The sequence below is a fragment of the Acinonyx jubatus genome, chromosome C1 (genome assembly GCF_027475565.1).
Source record: "Acinonyx jubatus isolate Ajub_Pintada_27869175 chromosome C1, VMU_Ajub_asm_v1.0, whole genome shotgun sequence".
NCBI classification, from domain to species: domain Eukaryota; kingdom Metazoa; phylum Chordata; class Mammalia; order Carnivora; family Felidae; genus Acinonyx; species Acinonyx jubatus.
Genome location: NC_069381.1, coordinates 94499252 through 94517190, shown reverse-complemented (window position 1 = coordinate 94517190; position 17939 = coordinate 94499252). Strand labels below are relative to the sequence as shown.

At 42.3% G+C, this 17939-nt stretch overlaps 1 protein-coding gene across 1 annotated transcript in view; it reads left to right on the top strand.

The window, feature by feature from the left end:
- ST7L (suppression of tumorigenicity 7 like) overlaps positions 1-11378 on the top strand; it is a 103673-nt gene extending 92295 nt beyond the window's left edge. Inside the window, exon 15 of the mRNA XM_053214616.1 lies at positions 11102-11378. Within this exon, the coding sequence (XP_053070591.1) occupies positions 11102-11131 (30 nt within the window). The 3' untranslated portion in view covers positions 11132-11378. The remainder of the gene's footprint in view (positions 1-11101) is intronic.
- The last annotated feature ends 6561 nt before the right edge of the window (positions 11379-17939 follow it).

Genomic DNA, 17939 nt, shown 5'->3' with positions numbered 1-17939 from the left:
AGAGGGACAGGTGAGAAAGGAGTGGGCCCAGGCTCCTTCCTGGCCGGGCCCCTCTCCTTGGACCACTCTTTCACCTCCTCCCAGCCCAGCCCCACCCTGATGCTGGGCAGCAGTCTATAAGGTCTGCAAGCTGGGGCAGCCTCTCCCAGACTCCCCTGTGTGCTTAGGCCTGGGTGTGACTCTGGCCCTGTGTTTGTTTCTACATATGGGCCCGAGGTTGTGGGGTGGGCTGGAGATGATCACATCAGCCCTAACCGTGCGGACTCACCCACTTGGGCCCCAGACTCACTTCTGAGGCCCCTTCTTTGGCTTCAGCTGTCTTCACAGTCAAGTGGGACCGTGTCTTGGCACAACATAGATGCTCAACTATTAAAGCATGTTGCTGAGCTAAGGAGGCCCCAGAAACATCAGCAGCTCGAAGAGGGAGGGCAGTGGATGAGGGGACAAGACTTCTCCCCAGTGCTTACAGGCTACCTTTGCTGTAGAGTGGACAACCCAAGATGAGGCTCTGTTCCTTCCTCGTCTTCCTCCCCTCCCCTCCGAGCCCCCTGGCTCCCCAGGAGGAACCCCAGGCTGCAGGAGCCAGCTGCCTGCAAGAGCTGCACTCAACCACTTAACTAGAGAACAAATACGGAGCCAGAGAAGAGGTTTTCTGGGATCTGCCACTTTGGACTTTATATCTCAAAATAAACTTTCAGTCTCAAGGTCCTAGACGCTACTGGAGAGCTCAGCTCCTCACGCGAGGGCCTGTTGTGGGGCTTCCAGGCCGAGGGTCAAGGCCAGAGCTAGTGCCTGACCTGCTCCTCCCTCCCACCCCTACCCTCACTCCACCCTAATGGGAGGCAGGGGAGGAGTCACTAATTTGGGAGTCAAGTTCTTGTCTGGAGGGCACTGCATAGAGTCAGGTTGGCACTTATCGAACACCTGCTGTATGCCCAGCACTGGCCAGAGCATCCTAAATGACACAGAAGGAGACAAAGGGTCTTACTCCAAGGTGTTTTCTTGCAAATACAATAAAGCCACCCGAGGAGTGGTTCACTAGGCTTTGCTGTTCGAGGCTGCATACCGCAGATTTACTGGGCAGTGTCAACAGAGGCCTTGGGGAAGAATCCCGGCTCCCTGGGAATCCTGCATTCCCTGGGGCAACCAGCAGAGCCAGTCACCCTTCTTCCTCAAGGTGGCACCGTAGCCCCCTGCCTTCTCAAAAGTGGCTGCCCAAAGGAGAAGGGTCTCCCCCCTCACCCTTGATATCTAACCTCACGCTCTGCTCCCCCATGGGGACTTCCTTCACTCTCTTCTCAGCTGCGTGAGGCTGAATGATTTTGAGTTTTTACTGGCCCTTGGATGGGAGTGGAGATGAGCTAAGGGGAGTTCGGGTGGTGTGGGTAAACAGCTCTTACTCTACCCTGGTTGACCCCCGACGAGGAGGCTCCCCCTTCCCTGGACCCCTTTGGTGATGACCTTCTCTCTTTCCTGGTGGGTGGGAGGTGGTGTGGATGGTAATGAGCAGAGAGAAAGGCCGAGAAGGGGCTGGGGGGAGGTTTGGATGGGAGTCAAGGAATTCCTGAGCCTGCTGCTTGCACAAGGAGCCCTGAGACGCTTTTCCTGAGCTTTCTTTGCAGACCGAGGCAAGTCTTATTTGAAATGGGGCCAGGTTCACACAGGCCTCCATGCCCCCACCTCGTCTCTCCCTCCCCAGCCACCCCATGCAGGTGTCTAGGGAAGAGGAGGGAGCTTGGGAAGAACACAGGGGCTTTTAAGGGGGGTGGAGTGGGGGAATCTACACTTTGCACACCGCCTGACTGGCCTCTCCTTGGTATTTATGAGCTCCCAGGCGAGGCATGGAACGTGTCTCAAAGACGCCAGGCCAAGAGGGCTTTGGAGGGAAGGAGCATCCAGCCCAAACCAGTGAAGGGGGCTCGGTGGGGCAGGCCAGAGACAGGGACCCTCTTCCTCCCAGCCAGTGGCCAAACAGGAGAGTAGATTCCTCCCCCAAGGGGCCTGGGAGAAACAGTGAGCTAGGGGAGAAGGGGAAGGAAGGGCAGAGGCTTGGGGAGGCGGGACCATGGGGGCGGGGCAAGGGGGTCTGGAGCCTTTTAGTGTTTTGGCTGTAATCAGACTGGAGCCAGGCGGTAGGCGGGCTCACAGCCATCCTGGGCGGGTGGCCCAGGTTCTGTGTGAGGCCAGTGGGTGTGCTGCTGGGATTCTGGGTGGTCACTGACCAGCCTAACCCCAAGGGAGAGTGGTTCCCACTTTGCCCCCAGCCACCCTCTCCCAATCTGCCTGTATCAAATAACACTGAGCTCTCTTTCTCTCCCCACCACCTGTTCTGGGTCCTAGAATGATCTGGAAGCGAGGTTTGCTTCCAGCGGACACAAATCTGCAGAGCCCACTATCTTCCTCCCTCCCACTCTGCCTTCTTCACTTTGCTCTGCTTCTTGCTCACCCCATGTCCTCTCTGTGTCTCTCTAGGTCTGTCTCCGTCTGGCTCCTATTTCTATCATGCTGTGTCCATTCCTGTCTTTCTATGTTTGTCTCTCTGTCTTCGTTTGTCTTCTCTGTGTGTCTGTGTCTGCTGGCCTTTTGCCCTCTGTCTGAACTTCTCTCCATCTTTCTCTTTATGAATCTCTCTCTTTCTCTTTATGTCTCTCTCTTGTCTTTCACTCTCCATGTCTTTTCTGACTCCCTCTGTGTGTCTGTGTTCCCCTCTGTGTTTTTCTGTGTGTATCTTTGTTTCTCTTTGTCTCTGTTCTTCTCTTTCTCACACCTTCCTCCATAGGCCCTGCAACACGGTGCAAAGCACAGTGGACTGAAAGAAATCAGAAAAACGGTTTTCCCTCAACCCAGCCATGCATGATTCCGAGCCTGCTGCTTGCACAAGGAGCCCTGAGACGCTTTTCCTGAGCTTTCTTGATTTCCATGATTCCGAAGGTCACTTTTGCACTCCTGACCTCAGTTTCCTCACTGGCAAGACAAGTGGGGTGGACATCTAGTTCCCTCCGTGGGGGCCAATTTCTGTCTCTCTCTTTCTCTCTTGTTTCTTGTAGGACAGCCCACCCTGTTCTCCAAGGCCTCTGCTTCTTTGCTCCCTAGATTTGACCCTGAAGTTAGGACTCCAGCATCCTTTGGACCCCCAGTGGGAAGGAGTCTTTGATACTGTCAGCCAGCAGGCCCCAAAAGGAGGAGGACTCCTCACTCCTTCACCCCCTCAAACATCAGGGTAGACAAGGGCCCTTTCTGGGGCCATGTCTGGCACACAAACCAGATTAGCTCATCTCTCTAATCCTCTTTGTGCTGGGGCCCCTGCCAGACAGGGACACCCACAGTGCAGAGCAAGGGTGTGTGTGTGTGTGTGTGTGTGTGTGTGTGTGTGTGTGTGTGTGTGCAGATTCTTGGAGAAAGCAAGACTAAGGTTCTTCTCCCTCTGGGTACCCCCTCCTGCCTGAAAACCTCAAAATCAGCAGCCCTCACTCTATAAGAAACCTCATCAGGCTTGAGCCAAATCAGGGTTCTCATAATCCCAGTCTGCCCCACCCACCCAATCCTTTTTACAGCGTCCCTAGGGCTGGAAGCCACCCCTTCCTTCTCCATACGTAACCCCTGGCATATGTGCGAATGTTATATTTTAGTCTAGGAAAAGTCTGCTTCTTCCATTCCTTCTTGAAAAGCCTGGAAAGCCTGGAGTGTAAGGCAGGGCACAGGGGACATAGGGGCAAGGGCGGGTTGGGGGTGGGGAGTAGACGGTCCCTGGGTTTCACACTCCGAGTTGAAGGCCTCCAGTCCCTCTGAAGTTTCATTTGGAGAGGTCTTTCTTCGCTGATAAGATCAAAGCATTCCCTCTGCCAAATCATTACCTTATTTTCTAGGCAATTACAGAACTTATTGTATCAATTAGCCGGGTCTCCAGCTGCAGCCGGTTATCTCTGTCTGCCTGGCGCTCGCTGAAGAAAGGGTCGGCCGGGCCCAGCCAGCCGGTCCCCAGAGGAAAGGGCAGAAGCGGGGCCGCGGCCCGGGAGCTGTCCGGCCGCTTTCAGCAGGGACCGGCAGGTGGAGGGCACTGGGGAGCCCTTGCGAGGACGAGGAACCCGGCGGCTTCTCCTCACGCGCCCCGCCACTGCCGCAGGAGCGCTCTTGTCCGCGGCCGTCACACCTGCACGCCTTAGGTGGCCCGGGAGGGCAAACCGGCTGAGCCTGGAGGGGAGTGAGACCGATGGGCCGGCCGGGCCAGGGCCCCGGCTCTGCGGAGGAAAGCGCTGAGTCCGCCAACATGCCTGTCCCTTCCCGACTTGCTGGTGCGTGACTCACTGTGGGCCGCGCGCCCCGCAGTGGCCTTTTCTAGAAAGGCACGGCAGGATGAGCTTTGTCAGAGTGGGCGCTCGTGCGTTTGCCGACTGGGAGAAAACCTTTGGACGGAGTGCGTGGCACGGAGAAGTCGGTGTCCCCGTGGGTGCGCAAGTGTGGCCTCTGCTCCTACCCTTCCTGCAGAGCCACGCCCACACGTGGTGTTGGGGTCAAGTGGAGGGTCCTTTAGAGCTCCAGTTCTCAAACTTTGTTCTCAGATCCCTTTTACGTTCAAAATTATTAAGGACCCCACAGACCTTTTATTTATGGAGGTTATAGCCATCCGTGTGAAAAATGACAAGGAACACAGGAGCCATCAGAGAGTGCTCCCAGTGGCTAAAGCTGGACAATTGGAGCAACAAAATCGTTTTGGATTATAACCTAAAGTATAAATAAACATGCACGGATCCCTACTGATATAAATAAATGAATAAATAAATACAAGGGGAGGAGAGACAAATACCGCATGTAGAAGAATTCCAAATAATCTATGTAGCTACTCCTCCAGTGTGGGCTCCAGGTTGTGACCTCCCTCCAAGAGTACAGAACAGAAAAGGGCAGGGGTGGTGGGGAGTAACTTCACAGTGCAGAAAGCTGACAAACCTCAGTTGGGTGATCACAGTCAACATCAACAGCGAAAAGTCCTGTTGATAATATGTACCCTGGATATGATGTGATGAGAATGACACTATTCCTCTGTGATTTCCCTCCCCTTAATCCCAGTGTAATCATGAGATTACACTGATTCACACCTGTTGAACCATTCTTGCCAGAAGGGATACATCCCACTTGACCATGAGATATGATCCTTTTATTGTGCTGTTTGAATGCAGATTGCTGATATTTTGTTGATGATTTTTGCATTTATGTTCATCAGGAATATTGGCCTGTAATTTCCATGCAGTGTCCTTGTCTGGCTTTAGTATCAGGGTAATCATAACCTTGTAAAATGAATTTGGAAGTGTTTCTTCCTCATCAGTTTTTTGGAAGAGTTGAGAAGGCCTTAGTTCTTTAAATGTTTCGTTCAATTCACCAGTAAAGCCATCTGGTCTTGGACTTTTCTTTGTTGGGAGATTTTTGATTCCTGATTCAACTTCCTTATTAGTTATAGTTCTATTCATATTTCCTGTTTCTTCATGATTCAGTCTTGGTAGATTGTATGTTTCTAAGCATTTATTCATTATTTATAGGTTATCCAATTTCTTGGTATATAATTGTTCACAGTTGTCCCTTCTGATCCTTGGTGTTTCTATGGTATCCCCTGTAATGTCTCCTCTTTTGTTTCTAGTTTTATTTGTTTGAATCTTTTCTCCTTTTTCTATTAGTCTAGCTAAAGATTTGTCAACTTTGTTTATCTTAAAGAAAAACTTTTAGTTTTGCTGACCTTTTCTATTGTGTTTGTAATCTCTATTTCATTTATTTCTGCTAACCTGTGGCTTAGTTCTTTTCCTCTTCTTCTCCTCCTCCCCTCCCTCCCCCTCCTCCTCGTCCTCATCCTCCTTCTTCTCCCTCTTCTTCCTCTGGTTTCTTCAGGTGTCAAGTCAGGTTGTTTATTTCAGGCCTTTCTTTTTTTCTTAATGTAGGCATTTATTGTGACAAACTTTCGTCTCAGAACTGCTTTTGCTGCATCCCATATTGTTATATTGTGTTTCAATGTTCTTTTGTCTCTTAATATTTTTTGATTTCCCTGTTGATTTCTTCTTTGATCCATTGACTGATCAGGAGCATGTTATTTAATTTCGACATATCTGTGACTTTTTCAGTTTTCTTCTTGTGCTATACCACTGTGATCAAAGTTCCTTGTTAAGATTTCAACTTTAAGTTTGTTAAGACTTGTTTTGTGACCTGACACATGATTTATCTTGGAGAATGTTCTATGTGCACTTGAGAGGAATGAGCATTCTGCTGCTGTTGGATGGAATGTTATATATATGTCTGTTAGATCCATTTGGTCTAAACCGTACTTCAAGTCTTATATTTCCTTATCAATTTTTTGTCTGGATGATATATCCACTAACATAAGTGGAGCATTGAAGTCACCTTCCATTCTTGCATTGCTGTCTATTTCTGCTTTCAGATCTGTTGATATTTGTTTAATATATTTATGCACTTTGATGTTGGGTGCATATATATTGATAGTTGTTATAGCCTCTTGATGAGTCGATCCCTTTATCATTATATAATGACCTTCTTTGTGCCTTGTTAGTTTTTTACTTAATGTCTATCTTGTCTGATAAAAGTATAACCACCTTTACTCTTTCTTGGTTTCCAGTTGCAAAAATATCTTATTCTGTCCCTTTACTTGCTGCCAATATAAAGATTTAAAGCTGAAATCTTTTGAAGGCAGCATACAGTTGGGTCTTTTTTGTTTTTTAAAAATCCATTCAGCCACTCTGTCTTTTGATTTGAGTATTTGTCCATTTACATTTAAAGTAATTTTTTAAATTTTTTTAATGTATATTTATTTTTGAGAGAGACAGACAGACAGACACAGAGTGAGCAGGGGAGGGGCAGAGAGAGAGGGAGACAGAATCTGAAGCAGGCTCCAGGCTCTGAGCTGCCAGCACAGAGCCTGATGTGGGGCTCAAACTCATAGACTATGAGATCATGACCTGAGCTGAAGTCAGATGCTTAACCAGCTGAGCCACCCAGGCGCCCCTACACTTGAAGTAATTATTGATAGGTAAGGGCTTATTATTGACTTCTTGTTCATTGTTTTCTGGCTATTTGTCATTCCTTTATTTTATCCTCTCTTGATGTCTTCCTCTGTGATATTATAGTTATACTGGTATGCTTTGTTTTCTGTTTCTTGATCTTCTATGTATCTGCTGTAGGTTTTGCTTCATTATTACTAGGATTACATGAAACATCTTATAGTTTTAACAGTCTATTTTAAACTGATAACTTTGATCACAGAGAAAAATTCTACCCTTTCATAGCCCCCTTATTTTATGCTTTTTTCTTTTAATATTTATTTATTTTTGAGACAGAGAGAGAGAGAGAGAGAGAGACAGAGAGAGGTAGAGAATGCGAGTGGGGGAGGGGCATAAGAGAGGGAGACAAAGAATCTGAAGCAGGCTCCAGGCTCTGAGCTGTCAGCACAGACATGGGGCTCAAACTCATGAACTAAGAGATCATGACCTGAGCCAAAGTCAGACGCCCAACTGACTGAGCCACCCAGGTGCCCCTCATTTTATGTTTTTGATGTCACAATTTACATGTATCCATTAAAAAATTATTTTAGCTACAGTTATTAATAATATGCCTTTTAACCTTTATAGTAGAGTTAATTGCTTTACATACCACCATTACAATAGACAATAGAGTATTGTGAACTTGACTCTATACTTACTTTTACCAGTGAGGTTTTTTTAATGTTTATTTATTTATTTTGAGAGAGAGAGAGAGAGCACATGCACATATGTGGGGTAGGGGCAGAGATAGAGGGAGACAGAGAATCTTAAGCAGGCTCTGTGTTCAAAGCAGGGCTCAAACTCATGAACCCATGAGATCATGATGTGAGCGCAAATCAAGAGTCAGACACTTAACTGTCTGAGCCACCCAGGTGCCCCTGCCAGGGAGTTTTACACTTCAATGTTTTTCATGTTACTAATTAGCATTCTTTCATTTCAGCTTAAAAGCTTCTATTATCATTTCTTATAAGGCAAGTCTAGAGGTGATAAATTCCCCCGGATTTTGTTTGTCTAGGAAAGTCTTATCTCCTTCATTTCTGAAGGACAGCTTTGCTGGGTAGAGTACTCTTGGTTGGCAGTTTTTTTTTTTCTTTTAGTACTTTGAACATATCATCCCACTCTTTTTTAGTCTGCAAGATTTCTGCTGAGAAATCCACTGATAGCCTTATTGGGGTGCACTTGTATGAGTCAAGTTGTTTTTTTTCTTGCTTCTTTTAAAAGTTTTTCATTGTCTTTGGTTTTTGACCATTTTATGATAATATGTCTTGGTGAAGTCTTCATTTTCTGAGAGTCTTGTTTATCATGAGTGGGTATTAGATTTTGACAAGTGTTTTTTCTGCATCTATCAATATGATCATGTGATCTTTCTTCTTTAGCTTGTTGATGTGATATATTATACTCATTGATTTATCAATGTGAAACCAACCTTACATACTTGGGATAAATCCCACTTGGTCATGGTGTGTAATTCTTTTTCTACATTGTTGATTTGATAGTTTCATTACAGTTTTTTGCATCCATGTTTGTGGTAGATAATGGTCTGTAGTTTTCTTGTACTGTCTTTCTCTGGTTTTGGTATTAGGGTAATACTGGCTTCATAGAATGATTTAGAAAGTATTCCCTCTGTTTCTTTCTTCTGGAAGAGATTATAGAGAGCTGATTTAATTTTGTCCTGAAGTGTTTGGTATAATTCACCAGTGAACCCATCAGAGCCTGGTATTTACTATGTTGGATGGTTATTAACCATTGACTAAATTTCTTTAATAGATATAGGCCATTCAGAACATCTATTTTTTGAATGTAAATTTTGGCAGATTGTATCTTTTAAGGAGTTGGTCCATTTCATCCAGGCTATAGGATTTGTGGGCATAGGGTTGTGCTTTTTCTGTTGTTTGTTTTTGTTTTCATTTTTGTTTTGCATCTACACTTAGGTTTATTTTTAAATTTTTTTCAAGTTTTTATTTAAATTCCAGTCTGTTAATATACAGTATAATATTAGTTTCAGGTGTAGCATTTAGTGATTCATCACTTATATACAACACCCAGTGCTCATCACTAGTACCCTCCTTAATATCCATCATCTATTTAACACATCCCCCCCCACCTCCCCGCCAGTAACCATAGTTTGTTCTGTATAGTTAAGAGTCTGTTTCTTGGTTTGCCTCTTTTTTCTTTCTTTCTTTCTTTCTTTCTTTCTTTCTTTCTTTCTTTCTTTCTTTCTTTCTTTCTTTCCCTATGTTAATTTGTTTTGTTTCCTAAATTCTACATATGATTGAAATCATATGGTATTTGTCTTTCTCTGACTGACAGATTTGGCTAGCTTATACTCTCTAGTTCTTTCCACATCATTGCAAATGGCAAGATTTCATTCCTTTTTATGGCTGAATAATATTCCATTGTATATATACCACATCTTCTTTATCCATTCATCAATCACTGGACACTTGGGCTGCTTCCGTATCTTGGCCATTGTAAATAAAATTGCTTATAAACATAGGGGTGCAGGTATCTCTTTGAATTAGTGTTTTTGTATTCTTTGGGTAAATACCCTGTAGGGTGATTGCTGGGTCATAGAGTAGTCCTATTTTTAACTTTTTGAGGAACCGCCACTGTTTTCTACAGTGGTTGCACCTGTTTGCATTCCCACCAACAGTGCACGAGGGTTCCTATTTCTCCTAGTCCTTGCCAACACTTGCTATCTCTTGTCTTTTTGATAAGAGCCATTCTAACAGGTGTGAGATGATATTTTGGCTTCAACTTACATTTCCCTGATGATAAGTGATGATGAACATCTTTTTATATGTCTATTGGCCATCTGGATGTCTTATTTGGAGAAATGTCTATTTATATCTTCTGTCCATTTTTAATTGGATCATTCATTTTTTAGGAACTGAGTTTTATAAATTCTTTGTGTATTTTGGATACTAACCCTTTATTGGATATATCATTTGCAAATAGCTTCTCCCATTAAGTAGGTTGCCTTTTAGTTTTGTTGATTGTTTCCTTTACTATGCAGCTTTTTATTTTGATGTAGTCCAAATAGTTTATTTTTGATTTTGTTTCCCTTGCCTCAAGAGACATATCTAGAAAAAAAACTGCTTCGGGCATGATTTATATTTAAAAAATTTATTTTGGGCACCTGAGTGGCTCAGTTGGTTAAGTGTCCGATCTAGCTCATGTCACAATCTTGCAGTCATGAGTTCAAGCCCCGTGTTGGGCTCTGTGCTGACAGTGCAGAGCCTGGAGCCTGCTTCAGATTCTGTGTCTCACTCTCTCTCTGCCCCTTCTTTGCCCACGCTCTGTCTGTCTGTCTCTCTCTCTCAAAAATAAATAAATTTTTTAAAGTTTATTTATTTATTTTGAGAGAAAGAGAGGGATTGGTGAGGGGCAGAGAGAGAGAGGAGAGGGAGAATCCCAAGCAGGCTCTACACTGTCTGTGTAGAGCCCATGTGCAGTTCGATTTCACGAACCGTAAGATCATGACCTGAGCCAAGATCAAGAATTGGATTCTTAACCGACTGAGCCACCCAGGTGCCCCTAAAAATTTTTTTTGATGTGTGTTTTATGGCCCAAGGATGTAGTCTGTCTTGGTGAATGTTCCATGTGAACTTGACAAGAATGTATATTCTGCTGTTGTTGGATGAAGTGGTCAATAGATGTCAATTATAACCAATTGATTGATATTGCTGTTGAATTAAACTATGTCCGTACTGATTTTCTGCTTGCTGTATCTGTCTATTTCTGATAGTCTGATGTTGAAATGTCCAACTGTGATTTGAGATCTATTTCTCTTTGAAGTTCTATCAATTTTTTCTGATGTAGTTTGATGCTGTGTTTGATGCTGTGTTGTGAGGCACACACATATTAAGGATTTCTAAGTCGTCTTGGAAAGTTGGCCCCTTTATTATTATGTAATACCTCTCTTTATCCCTGGTAATTTTTCTTACTTTGATGTCTGCTCTGTTTGAAATCAATGTAGCAACTTCTGGTTTTTAAAATTAGTGTCAGCATGATATAGCTTTCTTTATCCATTTACTTTTTTTTTTTTAATGATTATTTGTTTTTAGGATAGAGAGAGACAGAGCATGAGCAGGTGAGGGGCAGAGAGAGAGAGAGAGAGAGAGAGAGAGACAGAATCCGAAGCAGGCTCCAGGCTCCAAGCTGTCAGCACATAGCCTGATGCGGGAACCCATGAACCGTGAGATCATGACCTGGGCCAAGGGCGGATGCTTAACCAACTGAGCCACCCAGGTACCCCCTTTATCCATTTACTTTTAATCTATGTCTTTATAATTAAAATGGATTTCATGTAGACAACATACAGATGGTCTTTTTTTTTATCCACTTTGGCAATCTTTGTCTTTTAATTGGTATATTTAGACCACTGACATTTAAAGTGACTATTGATATAATTGGATATTTGTTTCTGTATTCTATTCGTTGCCTTGTTCTTATTTTTGTCTTCTGCTCTTTTTATGCCTTTTGTGGTTTTATTTTTATTTATTTATTTAAAAATATTTTTTTAAGTTTATTTATTTTGAGATACAGAGAGAGTGGAGGAGGGGCAGAGAGAGAGGGAGAGAGAGAATCCCAGAGAGGCTCGTGCTGTCAGTGTGGAGCCCGATGTGGGGCTCAAACTCACGAACCATGAGATCACGACCTGAGCCAAAATCAAGAGTCGGACGCTTAACTGACTGAGCCACCCAGGCACCCCTTGCCTTTTGTGGTTTTAATTGAACATTTTATATGATTCCATTCTCTGTCCTTTCTTAGCATATCAATTATACTTTTTTTATGGTTGCCCTAGAGTTTGCAATATACACTTACAACTAATCCAGGTCCACTTGCAAATAACACAATTTGGCTGCACAGGTAATATGAGTATCTTTTAATAACACAATCATCCTCATTCTTCCCTCCTGTCCTTTGCATCATTGTGTCATTCATTTCACTTATATTTAAGCGTACATAAGCATATGTATGTACTTAAGCAGACATACTGAAATACATTAATGCTATTATTTTGAACAAACTTTTGTTAGATCAATTAAGTATAAGAAAAATAAAAATTTTTGACTTTCACCTATTTTCTTTTCTGATACTCTTCTTTATGTAGATCTGAGTTTCTGACTCATATCATTTCCCTTTTCTGAAGAATTTCTTTTAGAAGAACTTCTTTTATTTATTTTTAAAATTTTTAAAGTTTATTTTATTTTTTATAGAGAGAGAGAGAGCAGGGAGGGCCAGAAAGAGGGGTGGACAGAGGATCTGAAGTGGGCTCTGAGCTGTCAGCACAGAGCCCGACGTGGGGCTTGAATCCACGAATCATGAGATCATGACCTGAGCCAAAGTTGGACGCTCAACCAACTGAGCCACCCAGGTGGCTTAAGAAGAACTTCTTTTAGAAGGCAAGTCTACTGGCAACAAATTCTCTCAATTTTTGTTTATGTGAGACAGTCTTCATTTCTCCTTCATTTTTGAAGGATAATTTCACAGGGTAGAGAATTTTATGTTGGTGGGTTTTTTACTTTCAACACTTTAAATATTTCACTGTGTTCTCTTCTTGCTTGAATAGTTTCTGAAAAAAAAGTCAGATGTAATTTTTATCTTTGCTCCTCGATTGGTAAGGTGGTTTCTTCCTCTGACTTCTCTCAAGATGTTTTCTGTATGGTTGATTTTATGCAGTTGGAAGATTATATACCTAGGTACTTACATCGCCCATCTATTATTGCCTACTGTTTATCCATTAGAGCCTTTAGGATATTTTTTGAGGGTGGAGGAGGGCCAGAGGGGAGAGAAAGAGAATGTTAAGCAGGCTCCATGCCTAGCATGGAGCCAGATGTGGAGCTCCATCTCAGAACTGTGAGATCATGACCTGAGCCGGAGTCAAGAGTTGGACGCTTCACAAACTCAGGTGCCCCTCAGCCCATGGCATATTAATCCTAGTTGTTTTAAATTCCCCGCCAACATCTCTGCCATGCCTGAGTCTGTTTTGGATGAATCTTTGAATCTCTGTCTCTTCAAAATGTATTTCTTACCCTTTTATTATGTTGTGATTTTTTTCTTAATAGCTGGACATGAGGTAAAAGGAACTTCTGTAAATAAGCCTTCAGTAAGGTTGTGGTGAGTTGTGGGATATGGAGAAACATTTGAGAGTCCTCTGATCAGGTTGCAGTCTTTTAATGAGCCTTTTCCTCTAGACTGTGAACTTTACAAGTGTTTCTCATAGTTTTCTTCCTCTGCTTAGGTGGGAAAGAATGGATAGAGTGGGTTGGAATGGGGTATTTCCCTTCTTCCACATGGAAAAGTAGAGTGGGCTAGAATTTTTCATTTCCTCAGTTTCTTTTCCCCAGTTTGGTTAGGGTCTGAAAACACCAGCAGTTTAGGCTCTGGTAAAATAGTTTCTCCTTAGGGAAGGCTTCCTTAAGAACAAAACGCTCTGGTGTATTTCAAAGTGATTACTTTCTCATTCTCCCTGCTGGAAACTGGAGGGGATCTTTCTCTAATATTCACTCTGAGAATCAGGTCAAGCTCCTGAAGGTAAAACTCACAAAAGTGTGGGGGGTGGGGGAGGGTTCCCCTATCACTGGATTCTCCTGGAGTTTTTAAGTCTCAGACTTGTCATACTGACAACCTCTAGCAATTTGTCAATTACAGTCTAAGCTTACCTATTTAGGTTTCCCTGGCACTGTTTCCTGTGGAGGTCTGATTATCTGTATTATCTGTATTATCTGATTATCTGTATTCACCTGCCTCTCCAATTTCATGGGCACTAGTCTGCCCTGTGACCTCACTTTTCTGATGGATTTAAGATTTGTGGATTTTTCCATGTGTTCAACTTTTTACTTGTTAGGACCAAGCGACAGCTTCCAAGCTTCTTACATGCCAGACCAGAAATCAGAAGTCTTGAGTTTCTTTTCATATTGATTTATAAAAGTTTCTTTACATGTTATGGAATACAAATCTTTGTCATATATGTTGCAAATTTCTCCCCTACTCGTTTCTTTTTTTCTCTCAATTTTGCTCATGGTGACTTGTCATAAAACTATGTTGTGACTTCAAGGTTACTATCTTACACAGGAAGGTATTGTCTACTCTATAATTATGAAACTAATCTCCTAATTTTTTTTCCAATACTCTTATGTTCTTTCACTTAAATCTCTAATAATATGGAATTTATTTTTGGTATGCTATGTGAATTAGGAGTCTAACTTAAATATCTTCCTATATCTTCCTAACTCTTCACCCTTGCTTACACTTTTCCCTTAGCCTGGAATACTCTTCCTGTGTTTACCTAGTTAGCAGAGTCTTATTCATCTTTCAAGGCTCTGCTTCATGTAGCATTTCCTTTATTTTTTTTTTTGAAGATTTTTTTAAATGGTTATTTGTTTTTGAGAGAGACAGAGACAGAGAGAGAGAGAGAGACAGAGAGAGACAGAGCACAAGCAGGGGAGGGTCAGAGAGAGGGAGGCACAGAATCTGAAGCAGGCTCCAGGCTCTGAGCTGTCAGCACAGAGCCTGACACGGGGCTCAAACTCACAAACTGTGAGACCATGACCTGAGCTGAAGTTGGACACCCAACCGACTGAGCCACCCAGGTGCCCCTCCATGTAGCCTTTCTTGATCTGCTCAAAATGTTTTGGCCTCTTCTGAAGTTCTGTCACATTGGTTATTTGGCTCATTGATTTATCACTTATATAATTTGCTGTCTGACATTTTAACTACTATTTATACTTACTCTACAGACAGTTTTTGAATACCCTTTGTGTGTAAGGCAGTTTACCTGCCCGATAATACTGGTCTTAAGGATCCTTCAGTCTACTGGGAGGAAGAAAAACAAATGCAACTTAACATGTGTGCTATGGATATTCAGCATATGGAAGAGTGATTTCTAGGTTTATTTAGGGGAGGGGTATTAGAGATCAGAAGGTCTTTCTGAAAGAGGTAGATTTTGACCTTGGCCTTAAGAAATGGGTAGGATTGGATATACAAAAATGGGGAAATGAACATATCAGGCTTGGAGAATGTCAATATTGTCTTTTCACTAGAATATAAATTCTTTGAGAACAAAGGAATTTATTATTCTCTTATTTCTCTCTTGAAGCCCCCTTCCTCACTCACACTTGGCAGAACACCTTTGCTACAGGTTACCTTGAGAACAGAATCCCTTAGAAAGCCTTCTTTCCAGCATCTCTCTCAGAATAAGCTGGTGATCCCAAGGCTGATCATCGCTACTTGCATTCTAGATTCCCTTCTCTCCCAACCCCCCTGGGACCTTCCTCCAACAGTTACTCCCAGCTCCAGAGCCTCTTATTGTCTCTTGGGCCTCAGATGCACAGAGTTGGGTTGATACTACCCCTCAGTTCTTAATACATCACAATACCATCATCAAACTGTGTAAAGGTTCTTTTTTGTTTGTTTCTTTACCACTTTTATCCCATTCCCCACTCCTGTTCCCTTCCCCTGTTTTATAGGCATCCACTCTAGTGTGATTGGAATATGCCCTTGCACATATGAGTATCCTTATGTGTTGTTTGTGTATGTGTTCCTTGTTTTTAATTTTTGTAGATTGTAACACAATAAAGACCTTGTATTAGTCAGTTAGGAGACGTAACAGACAATCTTAAAAATCTCAGTGGCTTATGACAACATTTATTTCTTGCTCACATTACATGTTAGTAATTGTGGGTTGGAGATTGAAGTTCTCCACCTCCATATTCTCACTCTAGGATTGGGCTGAAAGAACGAACCCTTTTGACGGACATGCTATTCTCTTGCAAAAGAAAAAGGCAAAAGAATTGGCAGAAATTGTGATGCTTCTTAAAACTTCAGCTTGGACTTGGCATCTGTCAAGTCATAGCCAATCCTAACAATGGGATGAAGAAGTATTTCTGTTGGGAACATCAGCACTGCAAGTTTCATCCAATAAGTGGGATGTATAATCCTGTTACCATGAAGCAAGTGAATTACTGAGAACAGCTAATCTTAGACCTCTTTGTTTTTTATTTATTTCTATCCTATTATGTTAAAAAAAAACATTCGTGTTGCTGTATAGACATGTAGTTCATCGCTTTTAAGCATTGCATTATATTCCATAATGAAGAGTCATCATATTTTACTTAGCCATTCTCCCAGTGATGAACATCTAAGTACCTTGAGCCCATGCTATCACAATGACGGCCTTCTAAAACATCTTCATACATGACTTTTAAGTGTGCAGATTTAGGGGTTCCTGGGTGGCTCAGCCGGGTAAGCATCCGATTCTTGGTTTTGGCTCAGGTCATGATCTCATGGTTTTGTGAGTTTGAGCCCCGCACTGGGCTTTGTGCTCACAGTGCAGAACCTGCTTGTGATTCTCTGTCTCCTTAGCTCTTTGCCCCTCCTCCACTCGCATTGTCTCTGTCTCTCTCAAAATAAATAAATAAACTTAAAAAAAATAAGTGTGCAGATTTTTTCATTTATTTATTAGCCTCTTGTATATCTCCTTTTTTGAAGTATCTAGTCAAATATTTTCCACACTTTTATTGGGTTGTGTTTTCTTACTACTGGGTTTTGAGAATTCTTTATAGATTTTGGATATAAGTCCTTTATTAGACATGTAGACTTGAAAACATATTTTCCTAGTCAATGACTTATTGTTCCAGTCTCTCTCTCTCTCTTTTTTTAATGTTTATTTATTTTTGAGAGAAAGAATTATTTATTTTTTTAACGTTTATTTATTTTTAACGTTTTATTTATTTTTTAACGTTTATTTATTTATGCTTGAGAGCATGAGTGGGAGAGGGGCAGAGAAAGAGGGAGACACAGAATTGGAAGAAGGCTCCAGGCTCTGAGCTGTCAGCACGGAGCCAATGCGGGGCTCAAACCCGTGAACCATGAGATCATGACCTGAGCTGAAGTTGGACGCTTAACCAACTGAGCCACACAGGTGCCCCTCTTCCATTCTCTTAAAAATGTCATTCAAAAAGCAGAAGCTTTTAATTTTTCTGTATGGAACAATTTGTTCTGTATGGGTAGTGATTTTGGCATCACATTAAGAAATCTTAGGGTGCCTGAGTGGCTCAGACTCTTGATTTCCGCTCAGGTCATGATCTCAAGGTTCATGAGTTTGAGCCCCACATTAATCCCTGTTGGGATTCTCTCTCTCTCCCTCTCTCTCTGCCCCTCTCCCATTCTCGGGCTCTCTCTTAAAATAAATAAATTAATTAATTAAAAAAAATTAAGAAATCTTAGCCTAACCCAAGGGCATAAAGAATTTCTCTTATGTTTTCTTCTACTTTTTTTTTTTAAGTTTATTTTGAGAGAGAGAGTATACATGCATGCACATGAGCAGGGGAGGGGCAGAGAGACAGGGAGAGAGAATTCCAAGCAGGCTCCATGCTGTCAGCAGGGAGCCTGACATGGGGCTCAATCCCACAAACCTGTGAGATCATGACCTGAGCCAAAATCAAGAGTCGGATGCTTAACTGACTGAGCCACCCAAGTGCCCCTCTCTTGTGTTTTCTTCTAGACAGTTTATAGTTTTAGGCTTTACATTTAGGTATTAGTATTTCGAGCTAATTTTTGTATATGGTGTGAAGTATGGTTTTTGCATACAGATATCCAATTTTCCAGCACCATTTGTTGAAAAGACTATCCTTACTTCACTGAATTGCTTTTATATCTTTGTAAAAAAAAAAAATCACCTGATTACATATTTGAGGGTCTATTTCTAGACTTTCTTTTCTGCTCCATTGATCTGTTTATTTCATGCCAGTACCACACTATCTGAATTACTGCAGCTTTATAAGAAGTCTCAAAATCAAGTAGTGACATTCTCCAATTTTGCTCTTATTGTTCAAAGTTATTTTGACTATAAAGCTCTTCACATTTAAAAAAAGTTAGAATTATCTATTTCTATAAAAG